The sequence below is a fragment of the Tachysurus fulvidraco genome, chromosome 25, assembly GCF_022655615.1.
Source record: "Tachysurus fulvidraco isolate hzauxx_2018 chromosome 25, HZAU_PFXX_2.0, whole genome shotgun sequence".
Lineage (NCBI taxonomy): Eukaryota > Metazoa > Chordata > Actinopteri > Siluriformes > Bagridae > Tachysurus > Tachysurus fulvidraco.
This window is the reverse complement of record NC_062542.1, coordinates 3,548,197-3,571,184: the sequence shown is the minus strand read 5'-3', so window position 1 is coordinate 3,571,184 and position 22,988 is coordinate 3,548,197. Positions and strand designations below refer to the sequence as shown.

Here is a 22,988-nt window from a genome sequence, read left to right as displayed (position 1 = left end):
TAATTATCATTAGTTATTAGTAATGACTTATTAATAGGCATTAATTTACAGTTCACATGCAGGACCCAGGAGTCAGTGAGGTTTAGTTTTTGTAACACCGATTCCAATGGTTTTCGTTACTGCACCAATGGAAATGAAACACATACATATAGTTTTATATAGTTGACTAATAGATATTTATTTATATACTATATATAGATATACTGTATATCTTACACAACAGAGCACAATATGGACATAAAGAATATAACATTACGCTACGTTACACATATCAAGCTTCTTTATCACGGTTGAAGTATGAAAAGTCTGTACGGTCGAGCTGCATAGTGATGAAAAGAGGAGGTGCGGGGCGAACCCCTGGAAAAAAATCCCATTTCGGTTTAATCTCTTAAATCCTGCTTCGGAGTTGTCTGTAAAGTACACACGCTATAGAGCAGGTGCGTGTGTTCTGATACACATTCACGCTGGTAGATAAAAAGATCTCCAGTGATGTTTCCCGTGATGGAAGATGGAGTCCAATGCGTCATGTGGTGTCAGGGATATGCATAGACGTAAATACAGAGCGTTTACACGTTGCGTGTGTTTCCGTCGCGTTCCACACCGCCACGTGCGAAAGCAGCGTGTTGACGTTTTTAATAAGCGCTGCTTTTTAAATGCGCAGCCTACATTCATGAATAAAATACAAAAGACACCCAAACAATGAAGATGATGACGACGGAGGAGCCGAAACAAAACGAAACGAAACAAAACAAAAAATAAGTAGGACATTTCGTTAAAACAGAACATTCCGGACACCACATTCAACTATTCAACTACACGTAATCATGCATTAGCACCTATTGCACGCTTCAGAAACTTGGATATGATTCCGTCCTTTTTGTCAAGTGTGCAAAGAATAGTGCAGAGAAAGCAAGAGCGGGACCTGGAACGGTCACCACTCAACACGCTTGGGAAGTTAACAGCAGTCATCTCTGTCTCAGTCTCAGCTGTGCTGTCCGAATCACCGATAATACCACAACGTGTGCAATTCAAACTCAAACATGTTATATACTGTATATATAATATATACGTACACAAAAATACAGCATTCTGTTCCTTAGAGAAGTCCAGACCTGAGGTGCAGTATTGTTTTTTTTTTCCTGTCCTTGCTGTAAGAGATAAAACACTCTTTTACAGTTAAAGCTGTTGTATGTCCATGAAGCTCTCTATAGCAGCTCTCTTCAGATGCAGATTTATTTAAACCTACTTTTTTTTATTACAGCTGGAGATATTCAGAAATTAATCGGCACCTTCTGACCAATCGGAGTACGGATTTATTCTAAAGAGTCATGTAACGAGACAACAAACTCAACTCTGGTGGTTGCTGAAGGTGGTAAAAAGCAGCTTTAGCAAATGTCTAGACACTTAATAACTGATTTCTCTGAGATAATAGCCGTTATGGCTTTTATCTCATTTTATCCGAGCTGTTAAATAATCAGGAAATGATCCAAGCTAACATGACGTGTGAGGCATGAACCAAGAAGTGTGACTTTGTAAAGGGTTTCAACTGTGATTGAATTAAAGTGTAACCCCAATCTGGCAACCCATTTTTCTTATACTTAGATTATGTGTGTGATCTCAAACTAATAGGACAGAAGAAAAAAAAATTAATAAATTCACCACTTTTCTGGACTCCCTCACCCAAAACCCTTTTGACGTTGTAGTAATAATATTAATCATCATAATAATAGTAATAATAAATCTTCTGCATTAAATACATTCAAGAGGGAAATGTACAGCCCGGTTTGGTCCGAGAGAGAAGAGCAGGTCCGTTTTAAGGGTGGACCTTGAAGGAAAGCAGTTCCTCCGAGTGCATGTTATTGAGGGAACGCAGCTCCGGTAGCTTCAGCAGCAGCTTGGTGAAGACGGCCGCCTCGTTCGAGTGATTCTTCATGATCAGGTTCCTCAAAGCTCTGATCAGGTTCTCCTGAAGAGCCTCCACCGAGCTCACGTCCTCGATTCCTGTACGGTCTGGAAACAAGAAATAAAAAAATGTTGGTACTTTTTATAAAAATAAATAAATAAATAAACAAATCACACTGTAGATGATTGATCTTTTTTTTTAATTCTCATATTCAAGAGTATCTAAAAATTGAAGTGTATTTCTTGTCTGAGCACAGCACGGTTGCTACTGTTTAACACAAATATGTGTGTAAAAACATTTCCTAAAGGAGGAATTCTATTTTCAGAAAACGTTCGAAGAAATTTTGTACCGGCAGAGACGAGCACGAGTGCGGTGAAGAGGCTTATCTCCTCTGGGCTTAGCTGCAGCGCCATGAGCTTCTCACTGAAGTCAAACATGGATGAGAGAAGTTCTCCAGCTCCCATGGAGCGCAGAGCCTCCACGCTGTAGCTCCGCCCATTCAGGAACCTCACGGTGCGCTGCTTCACATCGAACAGCGAGGAGAAGCGCACCATCAGCACCTGTGATCATGACATCAGAGTAAAGTTACGGTGACGAAGCGTTAAACAGTGAGCGGTAAAGACGGTATAGTAGACAGAGCTCTGTACCTCGAATGTTCCAGCCTTGAGCAGGCTGACCTGGTCGTGCTGCGAGAGCTCACGGAAGCCTGGAATCTGCCTGGCAAACTCCACCACCTCTCGCACGGCAGGCGTGAAGCTCATGGAGAACTCCTCCCATATCTCATGGCTAGACTTGGACGGGTCCACTATGGGTGAAGTGTTCATGGGACACACCTGGAGGACATGCAACCGTTTTCAATTTATGAACCAGTAAGACATCGATATCTAACATAGGCAGAAAGACTTTCTCAATCGAGACACCCAGTGGACAAGGCTAAGGCTCAGCATGCTACTTCACTTTAAAAGGGGGGTGAATACAGTGGAGTATCTTTACAAGCACCCGTTCCTCCACTTTCTGTATCTATGTAGCTACAAACATCTGCCTATTGATTTATTGCATTATGGCATCAAAAATGGAGGAGACTCACCAGGTGACTTCGGTTGGCTGATACTCCAGTGAGCTCGTTCAGATTGGGTCTGCTATAGTGGCAATATGAGGCATTATCGGGCTTCACGCTGCTGTGGTACCTGATGGTGATTTGCTGCCGGCTTTCACAGGGAGAGCCGTGGATGTTTGTCATGTTGCTGTTGCTCAGTCGTTCTGAAAGGCCCAGTGAAAGGGCGCCCCCTGTTTTAAGAGACATAAACACCAAATTCAAAGATCTAACAGATCTGATTCAGAGACTTTTCTGAAAAGTAACTCAGAGAAGCGCTTAGAAAAAATCCATTAGGTTGATTTGTTATATGGGAAAAATGTCATTGGTTATTTATTTATTTATGCTGCTTTGGACCACTCAAGTCATCAATAGAGCAAAAAAACAGAGTGTTAAGTAAACACACCTGATTGTGCGAGATGAAATCCATCAGCCCGAGGCACCGAATCCTCCTCCCCGCTGTCTGAGGAACAGGATGAGGCCAAGCTCATGGTGTCCATTGGCACTAATGACTCCGAGTCCTGAGAGCACTGTGGTGAGGACGGGGGAGAGGGAGAGGAAGAGGATGACGACGGAGAGCAGGAGCTGGAGTCTCTGAGCACTTGGTGCAGCTGGGCGCCGGTCATCACGCTGTTCATGGCGTTCTGCATTTCCAGGAGCATGCGCTGCTTCTCCCGCTTCGGGATACGTCCAAACCGCACGGCTGCGGGAAAGAAACTTGAGTTTTTAGGTGCGGATTAAAAAAAATCTCTTTTAATTGTGTCAGGTCATGACAATTATGTAATCTCTAGAGAGAAAGCAAAACATGAATGAAACTGAGAAGTAGATGTATGGTGTAATTACACACCGGTGCGTACGTAGTTATTATTTCACTTAGTTACATAATCTACTAACATTATATAATACTAAACATAACTATGTCATCCCAGAGTCGCACCTTAACGGGAAATCGTTACACCGTGATCATTAAATGGTTGGGTCACTGTAGCTCACTTGAATATTTTGTACAAATGTAATTAACATGTTATTCATTTCTGCAATTACATCCTATCAATTTTCTCAAACAAATTACACCACCCTTCATTTTAATCTCTTGCAGAACAACAATCTGCACCCATTATGTTTAAGTGCTCAATTATTATCACGTCGGGTTTTTTATTTTATTTGGTCAACTGTCTGTATCTTTATAGACTTTACTGTACATATAATCTTCATTTAAACAGTAGCTCACTCTGCTATATGTTAGGCCTGGCTGCCCGGGTGTTTGTAATGAACAGTACATTTCATTAAAACAGTACAACGGTACATTGGCTCATGGTCATGTCGATGTGTAGAAGAAAAGCCCTCACCGTCCCGTGACATCCCCACTGCTAGGCACTTCTTGAATCGGCACTGCTGGCAGCGGTTTCGGTTTATGCGCATGATTGTGCAGTTCTCTGACTTCATGCACTTTTTATACTGGATATTCTGCTGAATGCTTCTCCGGAAAAAGCCCTGAAGGTTTCATCGGGCACATAAGAAGTTTGCAAGATTCAGACTCAGATATGTGACAAATGAGCAGATGAACACAAGTACAGTAAAGTGTGATTTGTTCCTTACCTTGCAACCTTCACAGGCGTGGACGCCGTAATGAAATCCCGAAGCCACGTCGCCGCACACTTTACACAGCATCACCATGCCGTTCAGCTCTAAAAACACAATAACAAACATGTAGTGTAAAAATAGTGACACTGTAAAAATTTGATTTGATTTGTATCAGGGAAAAAGAGGTGATATACTGAAGGATAAATACCATCTGTGTGCTTTTGGGTGTCTGTCAGTCACAGTTAAGGAGGTGAGGTATTTGTGTATGTCAGTCATAGTCAGGGGGCGTGGTCTTTGTACTTGGGGCGTGGTCTTTGTACTTGTCAGTCATAGTCAGGGGGTGTGGTCTTTGTACTTGTCAGTCATAGTCAGGGGGTGTGGTCTTTGTACTGGGGCGTGTACTTTGTACTTGTCAGTCATAGTAAGGAGGCTTGGCCTTTGTGCTTGTCAGTCATAGTAAGAAGGCGTTGCCCTTGTACTTGTCAGTCATAGTAAGGAGGTGTGGCCTTTGTGCTTGTCAGTCATAGTAAGGAGGTGTGGCCTTTGTGCTTGTCAGTCATAGTAAGGAGGTGTGGCCTTTGTGCTTGTCAGTCATAGTAAGGAGGCATGGCCTTTGTGCTTGTCAGTCATAGTAAGGAGGTGTGGCCTTTGTGCTTGTCAGTCATAGTAAGGGGGCATGGCCTTTGTGCTTGTCAGTCATAGTAAGGAGGTGTGGCCTTTGTGCTTGTCAGTCATAGTAAGGAGGTGTGGCCTTTGTGCTTGTCAGTCATAGTAAGGGGGCATGGCCTTTGTGCTTGTCAGTCATAGTAAGGGGGCATGGCCTTTGTGCTTGTCAGTCATAGTAAGGAGGTGTGGCCTTTGTGCTTGTCAGTCATAGTAAGGAGGTGTGGCCTTTGTGCTTGTCAGTCATAGTAAGGAGGCGTGGCCTTTGTGCTTGTCAGTCATAGTAAGGAGGCATGGCCTTTGTGCTTGTCAGTCATAGTGAAGGAGGTGTGGTCTTTGTGCTTGTCAGTCATAGTGAAGGAGTTGTGCTTCCCAGAAGTGCAAATTTCCCCAAAGATCGTGTTTATGTAACAAGAAGTCCAAACTTACTTGTGATGCTGCTCTTGGCTGCGTTCTTCTCCAAGCCAGGCATGCGAGAGTTGGTGGGTTTAGGGATGCTAAAAGGCCTGGCGCTCGGCATTTCCATCTTCAGGCCCTGTGCTGTTGAAGAGGGAGGGGATGTGGACTGTGTGTGGACATTGGAGCCGTCACTCAAGCAGGATTTGGGACTGGAGGCAGAGCCGGAAGAGCAGATGTACGCGATTACCCCAGCTGATGAAAGTTGAAGAAAAAGAGTCATGTGAGAAGACATAATAATCTAACAACATCATCGGTAGCTGTACAGAAGATAATAGTAATCTCTCCGTCTCTCTGTGTTTACTGATAAAACTCACTACTGAAATGCAGATTCATCGGTTTTCAACTTTGATCTTAATTACAACATGAATCAGTCTGTAAAAAAAAACCTTTAAGGCACGTCACATACACACCTCTCGTGTTAGATCATCTCATTAAAAGTCACACATTTTGGTTAATATATGTAAAATTAGAGGGCATGGCATTTAAATGTTGAATCTAAAACTAATCTAGTACTATGACTCATTTTACCTGATACACCTTCAATCACATATTGCATGTAATTCAATAACCTAATAAATATTAAAAGTGTGTACATCGGATAAAATTGAATAATAAAAAAAACATCAATAATAATAGAATATAAATAAAATAAATAATAAATAATCATTTAAAATACAAATATGGAAGCCTACATGTAACAGTAGTGTATTTCTTATTATATTTCATAACATTATATATATGTGTGTATAGAGCAGGTTTTTACTATTTATTATTATATTTTATAACATTTAATATGTGGATATTAGATTTTATGATATATATATTAATATATATAAACTGTGTATAGAGCAGGTTACCTAATACAGCGTGACTGAGGATTCCCAGACCCACCCACACGTGTCTGCCGAGTATTCGCCACGGCCGTATCTCAACAACTATCCAAGTGCCCTAAATAGCCCAAGTGCCCTAAATGGTTTGCACAACCCACTTGATACTTCCTTACTTCAATGTCATATATATATCACGTCACACCAGCACGTCGTGTCTATTTTAAACGTCCCTGTTTAATCTGTGTAGTTTAGATGTACTTGATTTGTTGGACACCCGTGAGGGCGCCTACGTAGGGATCTGAGATCGTTTTGAACTCGAGCCTGAACGCAATCTAGGTCACCGCACCTGGCTCACATGCTGCTGCGGAGACACTCCGCGCCTAATTATGCAATGAGATACGTCACGAATGCTCTCGTCCAATCAGAACGCAGAGCACACCGGCTGGCGTACACAGAGGCACATGGGCAGGCGGGACCAGCCATGTGAGCCGGACGAGTACAAGCACAACAACACGGTAGCGCTGTACACACACACACACATACACACACACACACCTTACTCACGCACAAAAGCGTACAATATTATAAATCCACGATAAATGCCAGAACCTTATAGACCTTATACCTATCCAGCACCTTTTTAAATGTTTAGATTTTGGCGTTTTTTTTTATATTTTATTCAATGTTTTATATAGTATTAAAGAATCTTACCTGGTTTCGTTGATCCCATTTTCGTGTTAAAACACAGCTAACACAAAATGAGATGCTAAGGTGCTAAATTACTAACCAGGAACCTCTTCAGGAACCTCCGTTGCTACCAAAAATTATCCGAAAGATACGAATAAAAACGCGAGATTATTTCCCCCGTTGGTTAATATAAAATAAAACAAAAACAAAACGCTTCACATGGGAGACGTAATCTCACTGTACAGAGACTGTAGGTCCAGCAGATCGCCAAGTGACTGCTGCTGCTAAGAACTGAATGTTCTGAGGTTTGTTGCTATGGGCCATTTCTCCGCCCCCCCACACCAACCCCGAGCTTGCGTGCGCGCGCGCTTGCTACAGTCACTTTAACCCAGTGACACAGTTTCCACAGAGCGAGGGGGCGGAGCTACAGCGACGTCAGTCCTGGCGCGAGGACGAAACGTTCCTGAGGCGAGCTGCTTCCTGAGGAAACTGAAAACGGTGCTATAAGCGGTGCAATACGATATAAATATACAGTCTGCGTGTTAAAGGTGCACTCGTTCCTCACGAATAAACTGGATTATGTATAAGAACGCGGTGAAAGACGTGTATAGTGCGATATATATCCGAATAAACCCATTTTGAAAGGTCCTTGTTTGTGTTTGGACACCCCTCCTGTCAATCAATCTATAGACACTATACAGACCAATTAAAATTCTTTGGGGCGGGGCTTCATAAAAATAGATGTGAATCATCTTAATTTAGACTTAATTTAGTCTTTAATCTCTAATCTAATTGAATCTAATCCAATCCAATCTAATCTACTCTAATGCATATTTAAAGGAAACCCCAAATCATATCCATTGTTTATTTTGACACGTCATGTAATTAACGTTTCAGGTGGGTTTTTTTTGGTGCTGTACACATCTAACATCTCACATCTGGAGGATCCTGCACAACTTCTGTCTTATCTGGTGGTTGATGAGGTCATTGTCATTTTAACAAGACTACATACAACTTAAGTCACGGTAAGAAGCTTTCATTGTAATTTCAACCCTATATAGCTGTTGCAGTACACAGCGAAATGAGACAACGTTTCTTCAGGACTTGGTGCTTCATAAAACAAAGACAGAGATAAGGACTTAGTAAGTTGGTCCTAGATACATAAAGTGCATCTGTGCAACCTGGTGCAAGCAGTGCAGGACAAGACAAACAAGACAGTGCAGACAAAAAAATTACAAGACGATACACAAAAGACATTACACAAGAGACAATAGACCAGTGTAAATACTGTATGTTCAAACAATATTGTGTGTGAAATACTGGAATGAACACAGTGTTATAGCAGCAGTTACCTGAGATATTGTAAAGGGTTGTGCAACACAGCAATCAACTCCTCGTCGTTGTGCAAAACAGCAATCAACTCCTTCTCGTTGTGCCATTCGACCCTTGAGACTGACCCAGAATGCTACTGTGAGATTTGTTTCCCACATCTCACCATGTTCTCACATGCCAACTTACTTCTGTACGACGTCTTCCTGTATTTGCAAATTTAAAACATTTATTTTATTTGTATTCTCTACTAATTGGGGATGTTGTACGCTAGTGGTTCAGGCATTGGACTACAGATCGGAAGGTGGTAAGTTTAAACGCCCCTGAGCAAGGCCCTTAGCCCTCGTTTAATCAGATGTATATAAATGAGATAAAAATCTAAGTTGCTCTGAATAAGGGCGTCTGCCAAATGCCACAAATTTCATTTTCATGTCAAGGACAGTCAATAAAATCATTTTACTATGTCATACTGCTTATGTGATAAATAAAAGTTTAATCAGAAGTTTGGATACAAATCTAAAAGCAGATCATAACAAAAACTGCTTTGCAGCTACAGACCAACTTCTTCAGCTAGCACTTGCTCTAATAACTAACCAGTTGGTATTAAAAGACATTAGTTAGTGAACTAGGATACGCTTAAACTTGGAAAGTGCTTCTATAAGATGCTCTTGATGATGGTTTCTGCCAAAATACTTGAAATGCAAATGTTATCGGTTGTCTGCTACAATTGCTGGCTCCAGTGGAGTGTAATTACCATTTTTCAGAGATGTTCAATATCATATTAATCTATTGAACCAGCATAGAAGTATTAGAAACATCAAACCCTGGATTTAAATATTCCAGGATGCAATGCAGCTATAATTAAAAGTTAGAATTACTCGGTTACTTTTAGCTCTATTACTTAGCAATCTATCCACCGCAGCACAACTCGATTTTTTGAATCGAGTTATTTAGCAACATTACATATTTGCACACTGTGGATAGATGGGCCAGAGTCAACAAGAGTACCTGAAAATGTAGCTACAAAGTGTACGGAACACTGCTAATTTACTAATATCATGAAATTCTACATTAAATATAATTCACTATGGATGAATATTGCATACAGTAAGCTGCATGAATTTAATAAAGATCTGTTCCGTCTTATATACTTACTTTACTTGTCGGTTAATGATGTAGCAATGTTCTGATAAATGTACTAGATTTATTATAAGGTCATCCGCAGTGTGATTATGTTATCTATATATTTACTACACGGTTACTAAACGTGACGTCACAGCCGACTTAACCGAGGTGACCTTTAGAGCACGTTGCTTCAACATGCCATGAATGTGGCATTGTTTTCTACCCAACGTTCAAAAGATAAGTACTGTGGCCTGCAAAGATAAAGCTACGTTCACACATACAGTTATTTGTTTGCGCAATTAGTAAGTAGGCGTTACGTATACTGGTTGCCACGGTGGTAACGTTTATTTTCATGCTGCTGAAATGAAACTTTCTGGAGGGAGATTCAGTTTTTGAGTATAAAAATAAGCAGTGTATGTCTGCATCTACAGCGTCATATGAAGGAGAAGTGGTCTAATCCAAAGTGGACTTTGTCAGAGAGATCATGTGAATTTTCTTAACTTTCTCACATCCCTGGACAAGCCCACATGTAGTCACCTATGATCTCTGGTTGCTTTGATTCTGTGTGAACGTAGTATAATACAGGTGATGTTTGCTAATATTAGCTAATTTATTAATATTCAAATATTATAATCTTAAGATTACTATAGTGTTTTTAATCATAGATCTGTTCTAATCCTATAATCGGCCATTTAACATACAGTTTTATTGTATTAATTGAAAATAAGGTTGCAATGTTATCGCTTCTGTCAATCACAGCAACAACAGCCAATCACAGGCCTCTGTGAGTGTGTATATGCAGAAAAGGGTAGATAGTGCTTTCCTCCCTTAGACAAAGAAGATAAAGTAGTAAACTATAAGCTCTATTATTAAAGCCTAGTCACAAGTAGAAGAATAACACTGGAAATGATTTTTGATACTCGATTAAAGAAAGTGCACGGACACAGAAACAGACAGATGACGTTATACACATTTCAGCCACAGTGTTTTATTAGATGTTTGTTCATAAAGCAAGTGCACAACAAACCTCACTGCGTCACACACTATATACAAACCTGTGATTTCCCATCTAGCCACTAGCCAGACTTTTCTGGTGGCTGCTTTTTAACATTGTGTTTAAAAACTATGTTACAAACAGAGCGGAGCTTGGTGTTGATGTGGGTGCAAATCGGCATCCTGTTAACATGCACATACCATGAGTGAAAAAACAAAAGCGTGGTTGTGTGTGTGTATATGTGTGTGTGTGTGTCTGTGTGGAAAGGGGAATTTATTACAGTCTGTATTTGTTCCTGATGCCACTTACATACATGAGGTTGATCAACATCAATAATAATAATAATAATAATAATAATAGCAACAACAGCAATATTTTCTTCCTAGGATAATTCAAACATTCAGATAATTGGAAAATAAAATCCCAGTCTACTCTTTGTATAAAAAAGAAGCTTTCAAGTCAACGAGGAACAAAAGGACAGTTCTGTTCACCGAAAGCGGCCAGGGCGGTCGGGGAAGCGGAGATTATATACTGTGAGTGTGCTCTGAGAGGACGGTGACAGAGGTAGACAGGTACGACAGGGTAGGAAAGAGGGACGATTTATAGCAGGAGGCTCCGAGGAAGGACTTCTGGTTCTTTATGTGGCGTATCTCTTCGTCCACTGTTTGGCTATTCTGTCGTGTTCAGTTCTGTTGGTCAGGTATTGCGTGGCGATGCTCCCGACCAAAGGGTCAGCTGCGAGACAGTGAGACAAGACACAACAAATTCAAAACGTGCAAAAAAAATAAAATAAAATAAAAAGCACTAGCTAGTTTACTGTTTCTTCCATCCTGCATTTCATAATATACAGCAATTCAAAATATTGCATTCCTTCCTCACACAGATGTACACACAATGTACACAGCAGTTTTGCACTGTAGGATAGAATCTTTACACTTTATTTATCCTTATTACATTTTCCTAAAAAGGAATAGATTTTACTATATGCTTATTATATCCTACGTCTATTCTATTCGATTGTTTTTCTATAAATAATTCTATCTGAATATGTCCTTAGTTTGTTATCGCGGGAAAAGGAAACTAGGGCAAAACATTTTCTGGTACGTATGCAACATGCATGTGACAAATGAAAAACCTTGCCCCTTGAACCCTTACAAAACTTTCTGCCTAATACATGTTAAAATTAAAACTCCTTCTAGATGTTATCACATGCATGTCATATAAAAAGGTGTATTTGTTGACATAGTGAAGTTTTCTGTAAGGAAGGAGTCTCCATTTTCAGCACCTAGCATGTTCTATTTTTTTAATTAGCTTTCAGCGAGCTGGTCACACCCTGTAAAGTACAGGAACTTGTTTCATGGATGAATCACGTGATCTCGCTAACTCTACTGTAGTAACTGTTTGGAAGTAGGAAGTGGAATGAGTAGAGCGATAAATACACTAAAGCATCTCCGTGTGGTTATAGCAGTGGTCCCCAACCCCCGGGCCGCGGACTGGTACCGGTCCGTGGACCAAATGGTACCAGGCCGCCCAAGGAACATTAAATTATTTCCATTTTATTTACTGTGGTGTATTTCTCTTGGGTTTGTGCGACTTTTCATGGACGAGAGGTTAACCGGGAGCTCAGAGACGTCACCTAAAGCCGCACCAATACCGCGCATGCGCAAAATATCATGATATCGGGCCGGGTTTAGGTGACGTCTGGAACTGAATGGCTGCAAGCGGCAGTGGCGTTGTAGCTTTACTTGTATATTGTGTTTGCTCAAATTTAACCCACGAACTAGCAAAAATGAGCATGAAACAGACGTCGTTAGAAAGTTAGAAACTCTGCCGGTGTTCTGGATTAAAGTCATGGCGGAATACCCTGAGATTGTCACCACAGCACTTAAATCCCTATTGCCATTTCCGACATGCTATCTGTGTGAAGAGGGGTTTTCTGCAGTGACGGCAACCAAAACAAAACAACGGAATAAACTGGACATAAGCAACACACTTCGGGTGTCATTGTCTCCAGTTACCCCAGATGGAACCGTCTCGTTGCAAAGAAACAAGCTCAGGGTTCTCATTGATTTAGCGTTGTACTGAGTGTAAAATTATTAATTTTAATTTAATTGTATAGCCGCCAACCCCCCACCCCCCACAGGCCGCGGTAAAATGATCAACCATTGACCGGTCTGCGATGAAAAAAAGGTTGGGGACCACTGGGTTATAGGATATATAAACACTCTCTGAACACTGCTGGACCAATCAGATTAATGGACCGGAACTGAGTGTTTAATAAAAGATTGACTAAAATGCTCCAGGAGATGCTCAGGGTTCAGGACAGTAACTGATCGTTGATTATTTCCCTATAAAGGTTCACCCTCAAGTGTGTTATTACAGTGTGTTTTATTTTTATAATATAGTAATTTACTAGAATTTCCTTGGCAGTCGGGAAAGCAACAGTTAAGCGGCATTTTGAATGGAATTGTGGGATATGGAGACACGGACATGTAGAAGACCAAAAACAAACATCACCTAGATTCCTGAAATTCAAACACTTCTCAATTCTACACCATCGAAAGCTGGCGTAATTAATTAGGACGTGAGCAGACGAGGTCGCTTGGGCTCGAGGTCTCGTACCTGGGTTGCAGTCGGTGAGCAGCGAGCAGATGGACAGCAGCACTTTGGAGATGGTGAGTGCAGGACTCCAGTTGTCCTTTAGGATGTCCAGACAGATCACGCCCTGACTGTTAATGTTGCAGTGATAGATGCGTGTGCGAAATGTTACCTTGGAGAGACGGAGAGATTTAATTAGCCTTAATACAGATAAGCAGTAACAAATTAGTATGCTGATGCAGTTTTTTTAAGGAACGGTTCAGACTGAAGTGACATTTTGGTTCAATCCAACAGATTTACGTGTGAAAGATTGGATTTGTGCCGCACCACGTCGCTTCATCAACGCTAAAGGTCTACGTCGGCTTTTTACAAGTGATGCACGACGTGTTTTACTGTGGCTCGTTGAAAGCGTCGAGAAAATTTATGGCGTCAATTCGGACGCTTGGAAACACAAGCGAGATGTTAGCTCTCTATCTATAAACAGGTTCATGCTCATGTTTCAGTGCCCGCAGGCACGACAGACCAGTTTCTTTACCTTGAGGATTTTAAAAACCTGAGCCGCTTTGCTTACAGGAACACTGTGCAAATGTAACACAGGTTTATTCAGCATTTGCATGCGAGATGTTGCAGAGCTGCAGACGTATATCGATGTGCGATACTTCTCTCAGCCTCCAGGATCCATCCTGACGCTCAGATTCAGTGCTTTTGACTCACTTGCTGTAAAATGCTTCCATGTGAAATGTGTTCCAAGGTTTAGGGACCATCAGAGGCTTTTTTTTTTTTTTTTGGGGGGGGGGGGGGGTGGTGTTCCTTCTTCCAGCCTAAAGCGTGATGTTTCAGTTTTTCCAGTCGATGTTTCCTAAGATTAACCGAGAACATCCTGTGACTGACGTAGGACCTAAACCAGCTGTGCCTTCACATGCCTTTCAGACCATTCTAGCTCGTGAAGTTTAATGACAATATTATGCTCAACTTTTAATCTTTACTCAGGATCCTTTGTATTTCAATTGATAATTCAATCCAGTACCTTCATAAGACAGGAAGAAACCATAAAAGAAATATCACTAACTGTTACGTATCGAAAGGTTTAGTTTTCCTTACCTTGGGTGGTTTAAACGGATAATCAGGTGTGAAGGCGATGTCGAGGAAAAACACGCCCCCTTCGTACACAGAGCCCGGTGGTCCCAAGATAGTAGACCTCCACTCGTAGATGTTGTCTCCTTTAGGACCGGCACTGTGGACAAAAACAGGACACGTCTTCTTAATATCGGACACTCAAGAGCATGCTTTATTTGGGATTGAAACACAGCCAAGGCTTCTCTCTTCTGCATGCTCACTCTTGTAAATGTAGCACCAAGCATGAGGAAAATAGTTTGCATTGGTTAATGGAAAAGAAAACGAATTCACAGCTTCAGTTGGAACAGATTTTAAGAAATGTTTTGAGGTTTAAAATGTCAGCTCGAGAATACAAACATTCATCCAGCTAAAAAAAAAACCTGTCTATTTAGAACGACCGGACAAACGCATCCTCATCAATACACAATAGTCGGACTGTATCTGACTGTAGACAGGACATTATTCATAATAACACTCTCTGGTGTTTATAACAGTTTATAATCACACCCTCCAGTGTCACCCAAATGAGGATGAGGTTCACTTTTGAGTCTGGTTCCTCTCAAGGTTTCTTCCTTTTCCATTTAAGGGAGTTTTTCCCTCACCACAGTCACCTCAGTCTGATATTAAATTCTATAGTATATTAATCTTTGTATAATAAACTTTTTGTATTATGTTTCTTATGTTCTGTAAAGCTGCTTTGAGACAATGTCAATGTTGAAATCGCTATACAGATAAAATTGAATGGAATCGAACGACCGCTTTAGCCAAAATGCACAGATTGCAATCGGGGGAAAAATAAAATAAAAAAAAATTATACATTATATTTTATATAATAGGTTATATATTAGAACAGCCAAATTAATTTGTTGTCAGGTACAAACAAAAACAATTTACAATCTACAGATTTTGATCTACAGCGATGTAGCTGAGGTTGAGGATCTGTAAGAAAAAGAATTCTCACATGCTGCTGATTTTTTCTGAACGTTGCCAGATGGGTTCATATTCAACCCTTGTATGGTGTTCGGGTCTGTGGGACCCATATTCATAAACATCAATAGTTTTGAAAAACTTTGCTTCCTTGTAAATTTGTTGATTTTTTTTTTTTTACTCATAACTTGATTAAATTAGATTTTCTTTTCTTTTTTTTATTACATTTTATTAAAAAACAACAAAAATACGAGTAGCACTTTAATTAAAAAATGTGATGTAATAAAGGTAAAGGGCAAATATTAACCATACATGTTGTTTATATCTCTTGTAATTGGGATGAAGTAAACATCTGTAGAGTATTTTAACAGAAAAGTTTTGATTTTGTTGAATTAAAAACCCATAAAAAACTCCCACGAACACTGGCTGAGTAACAAAAATACGATCACAATTTAAGGAAAAAAGAAATCCAGTTTAGGTCACACCCACTTCGGATGCAATCTCAGATACAGGTATTTAGGGGACAACACAGATCCAGAGACTGTTCCTTCACTGTCTAGTTTAACCAAGGATTTTTTTTCCCCCAGAATGTTCCACTGGTGCATAGTGATGTACTTTACTTCATCTTCATCATTTTCAGTTCTCTCCAAACTCTTAAAACAACATGGCTGACACTTAAACTAGCCTTGAGGAGCCTCCTCACTGAGCACATACAGTTTTGTAGGAACGTGATCGCCAGGGCCGAGGAGACAGGTTTGTAATGCTGACCTCGGGAAACTTTTTTAGATATATCTATAGGACACCTAACGTCGCCCCCTATGGGACCCGCGGGTCCAGCTTTTATGGAATTATTGTCCCGCCCCAGCCTCGCCCCGCAGTAAAGTGACAATTTCTTTACCCGCCCCAACCTGACCCGCAGGTTATGAGACGTCCCCGTGCATCACTAGTATGGAGCTTCAATAAAACTATTTCTTTTCTCTAGGTTTGTGTCTTTATTAATTAAAATTCTCTTAAGGTTTTGACAAGTGTCTGAGATTGGGATTCAGTGTTGAAGATTGATCACAGGATCTGAAGCTAATTACAGCTTAATTATGAAGCAACCCGTTAATCAAACCATCGATTCAATTAGAAGACGAGAATAGATAGTCATAGTCATAGACACGGTGTAGTAGCTGTGTTTACAGGCTCCACTCGGAGTACATTATTAGTTATGGAAGGTCAGGGGTCAAAACGACAAACCTCTCTCTCTCTCTTTCTGATTGTATTGGTTTACTTAATATTAATCACCAGTATTAGATTGATCCATTTGACAAAACTCATGTTCAAAACTATAATTTTATTTATAATAATTGTGTAATTGCATTTATATTTTTGCAATTGTTTAATTTGTTTAAAAACATTATAAAAATTAAATATGTATTTTTTTTGTATTTTCAAAAAAAGACTTTAAATTAAAATTAGAAAAAAAAAATGTATTTACATATCACCTATATTGACCGTCATTTGATTTGCAAAAATAAATTATTATCAGAATCGCTGTTTTGGAAAATCAGATTATAAATGAAAAGGAAAAAAAAATTAAGTGCAGGGGAACACAATGAGAATGATTAGCGGAAAAAATTTAAGCACAAAACAAAATTAACTAGCGGATCAGCGCGAGACTGCTGGCAGAAAACATATGGGCTTATTTCCCAGTCCTGGGGAATGAAAGCAGAGAAAATATGACAATTTTCTCCCCAGTCTGTTTGGAACAGCTAACGAGAGCACCGGTTCCTGGCAGACTCTCGGAAATGCATTAGCCTTGAAAGCTGAGCGCGGTATCAATAAAAGTGATCGAAGGTGGTAAAAAAGCCTTCACCAAAGAGCAATACGATGGTACTGCTGAGAGAGACGCTGAGAATCCCGCCTTATAAATCTAACGCATAAGGCCTTCCTGACATTCTTCCTGATATTGTATAAATGAGCAAGCCGTGTGCATAATGAGATGTGAGGAACATCTGGTAGCTGGTAGCCATGATGCTCTGCAGCGATCAGGGGCCAATTACACACCGGAAGCAGCAGATGTACTGTCATAAATCCACTTTCAGACTAGGAGAACATCTCTGCCTGGCTGTTCTGAGTTAATGACTGTGAGGTAAAGCTGATTGTTTGGCAACAACAACAAAAAAAAAGACATTATCCATGTTTGCAGTTTTGTAAAAATACATAAAGTATAAAGATTTCATACATGCTAACATTTTGGCTTTTAGCTGTGTAAAATAGCATTAAATCTACACCTGTGCTAAAATATAGCCGTTGTTTTTGCTCGATATATGTACGTGTCAAACAACAACTATTTTGTTGGGGGGGTGGGGGGTGGAAGGAGGCAATATTAAACATATTAGCAAATATACTAGTTCTCTGTAATAGCTACCAACCGGGGAGGGTGAAGGCTAGTGTGGGTTTTTTTTTAAAGATGTGAATCTAACTGGTTGCTGGTAACACAAACTAGGATTATTATAATTAACCACATTAAATAAAAATAGATCATAAGAAATATATGCTCTTGGCTACTGTCTATATTTTGTTATAGATGGAGTCCAGCAGATGGTGAGGTTTGGAAACATGCAGCACATGACATTTTTCATTAGCAGGTTGCGTTCCTGTCACACCCCCAGTGTTCCCAGGATAGACTCTGGATCTTCTGCAACCCTGACCGGGTTAAAGCAAACTACATAGGAAAGAGTGAGGTAGTTTGACAATCCAGAGTCAAGCCTCATTCTGCTGCATGTAGTGTTTAAAGATAGATTAGCTTTTGACCACGGGGTTGTAAGTTCAGCTTCCAGGACGACCAGAAAGCCTCCGGTGTGCCCAAGAGCAAGACCATTAACCCTCAACTGCTCAGCTCTGTGATGGTAATTAAGAAATCGTGGGAAACCCCAAGCTTTTATAAACCTAGGAAGAGCTTTAACTGCATCAATAAGTCTCGACTGAAGGAAGAGAAATGGTGTTGTCCGCTAAGATAACGGAGAAAATCGCCTCAAATCTCATTAACAGCCTGGCTGGAAATCCATCAGACAGTCCAGCAAGAAAGACCGTGAAATGGAGACAGCCTACAGAGAATCGGCACAGCAGACCCCATGGTTTGTGACCTCTGGCTAAATGCTAAGTCAATAGTTAAAACCACATGCCGGGGCTCATGGTTCCCCAGCAACCATCTCTCTCCAAGTTCTTCCTGCACCATAATGACAGGATTTCACCATAATTTCAGCCAAAGAAAATGGACCTTGACCCATTTCTGTTCAGATTTACAGAGGAAAACCTGACGGTCTTGAGTTCTTCAGGCAGAAAATTACGACATCTGAAAAATATTTCTGATATAATTACACTGGGATGATGATTAAAAAAAAAAAAAGATTCCAAAAACATATGTATACGTTATGTATTCCACGATATTTCTTGTAAGATTCCAGACTGCTGTGATATTGTCATTTTATTAGACAATTTACTCTAGGCTTACGTCACAGAATCACGTGGGATCGGATCACTTCTTCCAAGTCACGGTCCAAGGTATCACGTCGACACTTAACGTCATATCTAAACTCTTAACAACTTTCAATTGACAAAACATTAGTTCATGTCATAGTACACGAATGGTCTTAATGCCAATATAAATCGCAGTAAGCGAAGGATTGAAGAAGACGACAAAGAAGAGAACCATAAAATACATTCTTGAACTTAATTAAAAGGTTCTGAATCATTTATCATAATAATTCATGCAACGATGGACGGTTAAAAAAAACAACAAAATGTGAAAGTCACTCCACAGATAAAACATTTTGGACATTAATTTAAATGTCGCATGCGTAAGTATGTCTGTGTTTATTAGGGGTTTCGATAAGGGAGAAATTTACACCTCGTACGTGGGCGTATGCGAAGGCTCAGTAATTAAATAGTGTGGTACACAATGCTGTACACCGATCTTTCTGTAGACCTTTTGCTTTTCAGAATGGTAAATGCTAATAGGAACCATTAGATGAACACAAAAGCAGTGCAATTGGCCAATGAAAAAAACGAAAGGCACCTGAAGAAGTTGATGCTTCGGAAAAACACAGCATAACACAAGACTGGAAACAGACTCCTCCTTTAAATGTCTTCAGAGCAGGATGAGTCTAGTGGTGTAATTCTGTAAGATTTTGTGCCAAAGCAAAACACTCTTGTATGCGTGTGCTAATGGGAACCCTTAAAAAAAAAAAAAAATCAATTAAGACTTGTACAACAGAAGGTTGTTCTCATCGAACAGGTTCGTTGAGAAAGGTTCAAGAGAAAAATGCAAGAATTCTTGTTGGGTCAAGAACATCTCTAACGAGACCTTAAAATAAATCCTAAGAATGTTTATTGTGCTTCTGATGTCAGTTACTGATGTTTGAAGGAATGTCAGTGTAAAAAATTTCCAAAAGACAAAGATAGGAGTCTGTCTTATAAAAAATTCTTCTTAGGATCTTACGCTTGGGCAAATGAAAAATGCTTGACATCAAGTACTGAACCAGACGTAGACAATTATGCCAAACATTACCTAATCAGGACTCAGAGTGTCCTTGACATAGAAGTATATCAGATTGATGCGTCATATCGGCAGACATTAGCTCACGTGTCACTCTAACCTGACATGACCACCATTTTATGGAACAAGCATGTTTATCTTACATTATCCGACTAAAATAACCCATACACTAGAGATTTATTCCTTAACCTATTGAATAATATTGAATAGGATTGATTGGAATCTCAGGCACACGCGTAGAAGTAGAGCCATTTGTTGGTGTTGTTACCATAACCTGCTTTATTATTCAGGCAGCTCAAAAAGAAGCCTTGCCGTTTAGCCTTGTGGATGACCTTTGCTATTTATCCTACACGCTCCTTACCCACCTGCTGTGTGACAAAAGTAGCCGGGCATCGAGCTAATACTGAGAGACTCTTTATCAGATACTTCCCGGAGGCAGTTTCGACTCCACATCACCTGTCTTAGCTGATGAAACAAGATCTAAAGCCCTCCTCTCCACCTTCTCCATCTCTGGCAACAGAAATGTACTGATCAATAAGATTTCATGCCATTATTATCCTTCATACGCTGCTATATTTCAGGCCCTGTATTGTCTGGAGGTGTGATATTTTGTCCTTCTAAATTTGTTGACAGTAAAATTGGACGGCGCTAAAACTGCTCGATTTTTCTACTGACCACCTTCAAAGTCTCAAAATCTCAAGTTCAAACAAATATTTTTCTCTTTGCTTTTGCATCCATGTCCCTAATTACTGCACAAAAATGAAAACCCAAGCACAATGAAACAAGGATAATTCATGCACGGGCTGAGGGCAAGGTCAGACAAACCATCAACATGGAAAGCTAATTAGCTGGAGACATGTGTTGCTGGGAGGCTGAGGCTGCAAAATGCGCAGTAATTGACCGAACCGAAGTCCTTCGCGCCGTTCCAACATCCTCCCTCCCTCTCGCTCCATCACCACTTCCCCTCTAGGGAATCCCTGTCGCCATCATAAAAGCTGTTCCGACACTTGATTAGCCAAGCTCAAGCATTGCTTGGATGTGTCCTTGAAAGGCTGTGGAATGGAGTCAACATTGCAGTAGATTTCAGGTGAAGGATTTACCTAGAAGGCATAGGGATCTGACAGTTCAATTTCAAAATACCAAAAAATGGTGGATGATGGATTGGGAAAAGGGTGGGTTTCAATTCTGTAAAGAACTCCATCTTTGCCTGACAGCTTCTTAACATACGAACAAGCCTTGTGTAAGTACTTGTGGAACCTTTTATTATTATTCATTCATTCATTTTCTACCGCTTATCCGAACTTCTCGGGTCACGGGAAGCCTGTGCGTATCTCAGGCGTCATTGGGCATCAAGGCAGGATACACCCTGGACAGAGTGCCAACCCATCGCAGGGCACACACACACACTCTCTCATTCTTTTATTATTAGTTTTAATTATTTCAATGTCCCCTTGAGCAGCACTGTGGTACAGAGGGTAGTAATACTACCTCACAGCTCCAGGGTTCCCAGCTCAGGTTACTGTGTGGAGTTTTGCAATGTTCTCCTGTGTCCTATTGGGATTCTTCTTAGGTCTCAATAACATGGTGACAGGTGATCTAGAGATGCTATATATGCTAAATTGCCTCTAGGTGTGAATGTGTTTTAGCAGGATGTCTTGAAATAGACACTAGTGATGGACACCCAGTTCTCCTAGGACAGACTCTGAAACATCAATAAAGGAATCAATGAAAAAATGAATGGATGGATGTTACGTAGAGAACTATCCTGCCTGAGTAGGGCTAGATACAGATACGGATACCATCAGGGTTTCAATCTCTCGATGATGTCAACAATTATCCAATAGGTGAAACCAAAGTGTTCAAGGTCCTTTCACTCAAGTATTGAGTATTGCGATGTACCCTTATTACTTCGAGTAACCCTCACTTTCCTTCACAGGAGAAGTTGTAGAAAGGACATTATTTACATTTACACTATTTACTCCAGAGTGTCACCCAAATGAGGATGGGTTCAATTCTGAGCCTGGTTCCTAAGGTTTCTTCCTCATATCATCTCAGGGAGTTTTTCCTCACTGCCGTCGCCTCCGGCTTGCTCATTAAGGATATATATATATATATAATTTTAAATTTTAAGTTAATCATTTTTTAATTAATTTTAAACTTTAATTGTATATATTCGTTTATTTATATCCTTATTTTTTCTTCTACTTTTTATTATTATTATATATTTATTTCTTTTTCCTCTCTCTTCTGTTTCCATACTTCTGTAAAACTGCTTTGAGACGACGCGAAATTGTTAAAAGTGCTACACAAATAAACTGAATTGAAAAATTGACTTGAAAAATATCAAATTTAAGAATTTGATATTTTTTTTCCAAAAATTCCAGCGTTTCTTTTCATCCTCAGGTGGTCGATCAGCCATATACATTCGCTACCTGAAACAAATTTAAAACGGCAAACATATCTCGGCATCTGAGGTGCTGAGAAAATTTAAAACGTTAGTTTGTTATTTTGAAAACTATTGTCTTTGTAGATGGCCACTTGGAACCCCTAGAATTTGAGTCAACACGGACGACGGGCTTGATAATCAGATTCCGTAAAAAGAAGGCCGCTAATTCTAGGACACGTCATGCAGAAGATTCTCAGGAAAGATGATATCAGTAAAAGGGTGTCATTAACCTTGATCATTTTTTCTCTGTGTTTTGTGAAGAACATTTTAATCTTAAATAATCTCACGGAGACATGCAAAACGTCTAGTTTTTCTAATGCCGTATTCAATCCATTAAGATCTCCCATTACCGTGGGCCTGCGGTGATTATCAAAACGGGAAGTTAATGAAGCAATCTTTTCTTCCTCTGACCGTGAACAACCCCGCCACCAATTATATCCGTGGCACAGAGGGAGGAGGGGAGAGACGACTACTCCGAGTCCTTGTCTGCCCTGGATCTTTATACACTATAAAGCTCATCTCTACCACAAATGCCACAGTTAGATGTGAGCAATTAGTGCTGAAACGAGCGCTTAAGAGGGAAATATTTGCTCTATCCAAGGCCAAGAGCCTATCCTATTACTGCCAGTCTCTCAAGGACACAGATGGTGAAATAGAATTTTCGGTGTCAGTTTAAAATAAATGCAATCAG

General features: G+C 40.1%; 2 protein-coding genes and 1 long non-coding RNA gene across 5 annotated transcripts in view; 1 reads left to right on the top strand and 2 right to left on the bottom strand.

Annotated features, from left to right (window-relative positions):
* Positions 1-157: 157 nt before the first annotated feature.
* nr1d2a (nuclear receptor subfamily 1, group D, member 2a) lies at positions 158-7,822 on the bottom strand. 2 transcript variants are annotated; one of them, XM_027157721.2, is made up of 9 exons: positions 7,244-7,822; positions 5,673-5,894; positions 4,596-4,684; positions 4,346-4,490; positions 3,403-3,699; positions 2,991-3,190; positions 2,551-2,736; positions 2,253-2,463; positions 158-2,010 (listed from the first exon to the last, which is right to left on the bottom strand). In XM_027157721.2, the coding sequence occupies exons 1-9, from the start codon at positions 7,260-7,262 to the stop codon at positions 1,814-1,816; spliced, it is 1,566 nt and encodes a 521-aa protein (XP_027013522.1). In that variant the 5' UTR covers positions 7,263-7,822; the 3' UTR covers positions 158-1,813. The 2 variants fall into 2 exon arrangements, with proteins under 2 accessions (XP_027013522.1, XP_047664810.1); XM_047808854.1 differs by lacking the exon at positions 7,244-7,822 and adding an exon at positions 6,560-6,684.
* LOC113649773 overlaps positions 6,919-22,988 on the top strand; it is a 17,972-nt gene continuing 1,902 nt past the window's right edge. The window contains exons 1-2 of the long non-coding RNA XR_003442225.2: positions 6,919-7,047; positions 8,117-8,244. This is a non-coding gene — a long non-coding RNA (uncharacterized LOC113649773). The remainder of the gene's footprint in view (positions 7,048-8,116; positions 8,245-22,988) is intronic.
* Positions 10,642-22,988, bottom strand: part of ube2e2 (ubiquitin-conjugating enzyme E2E 2) — a 26,081-nt gene continuing 13,734 nt past the window's right edge. For both annotated transcript variants that reach the window (XM_027157724.2, XM_027157726.2), the window contains exons 4-6: positions 14,367-14,499; positions 13,290-13,437; positions 10,642-11,402 (exon numbers count right to left, since the gene is read on the bottom strand). In XM_027157724.2, coding sequence (XP_027013525.1) covers positions 11,305-11,402; positions 13,290-13,437; positions 14,367-14,499 — 379 coding nt within the window. In that variant the 3' untranslated portion in view covers positions 10,642-11,304. The remainder of the gene's footprint in view (positions 11,403-13,289; positions 13,438-14,366; positions 14,500-22,988) is intronic.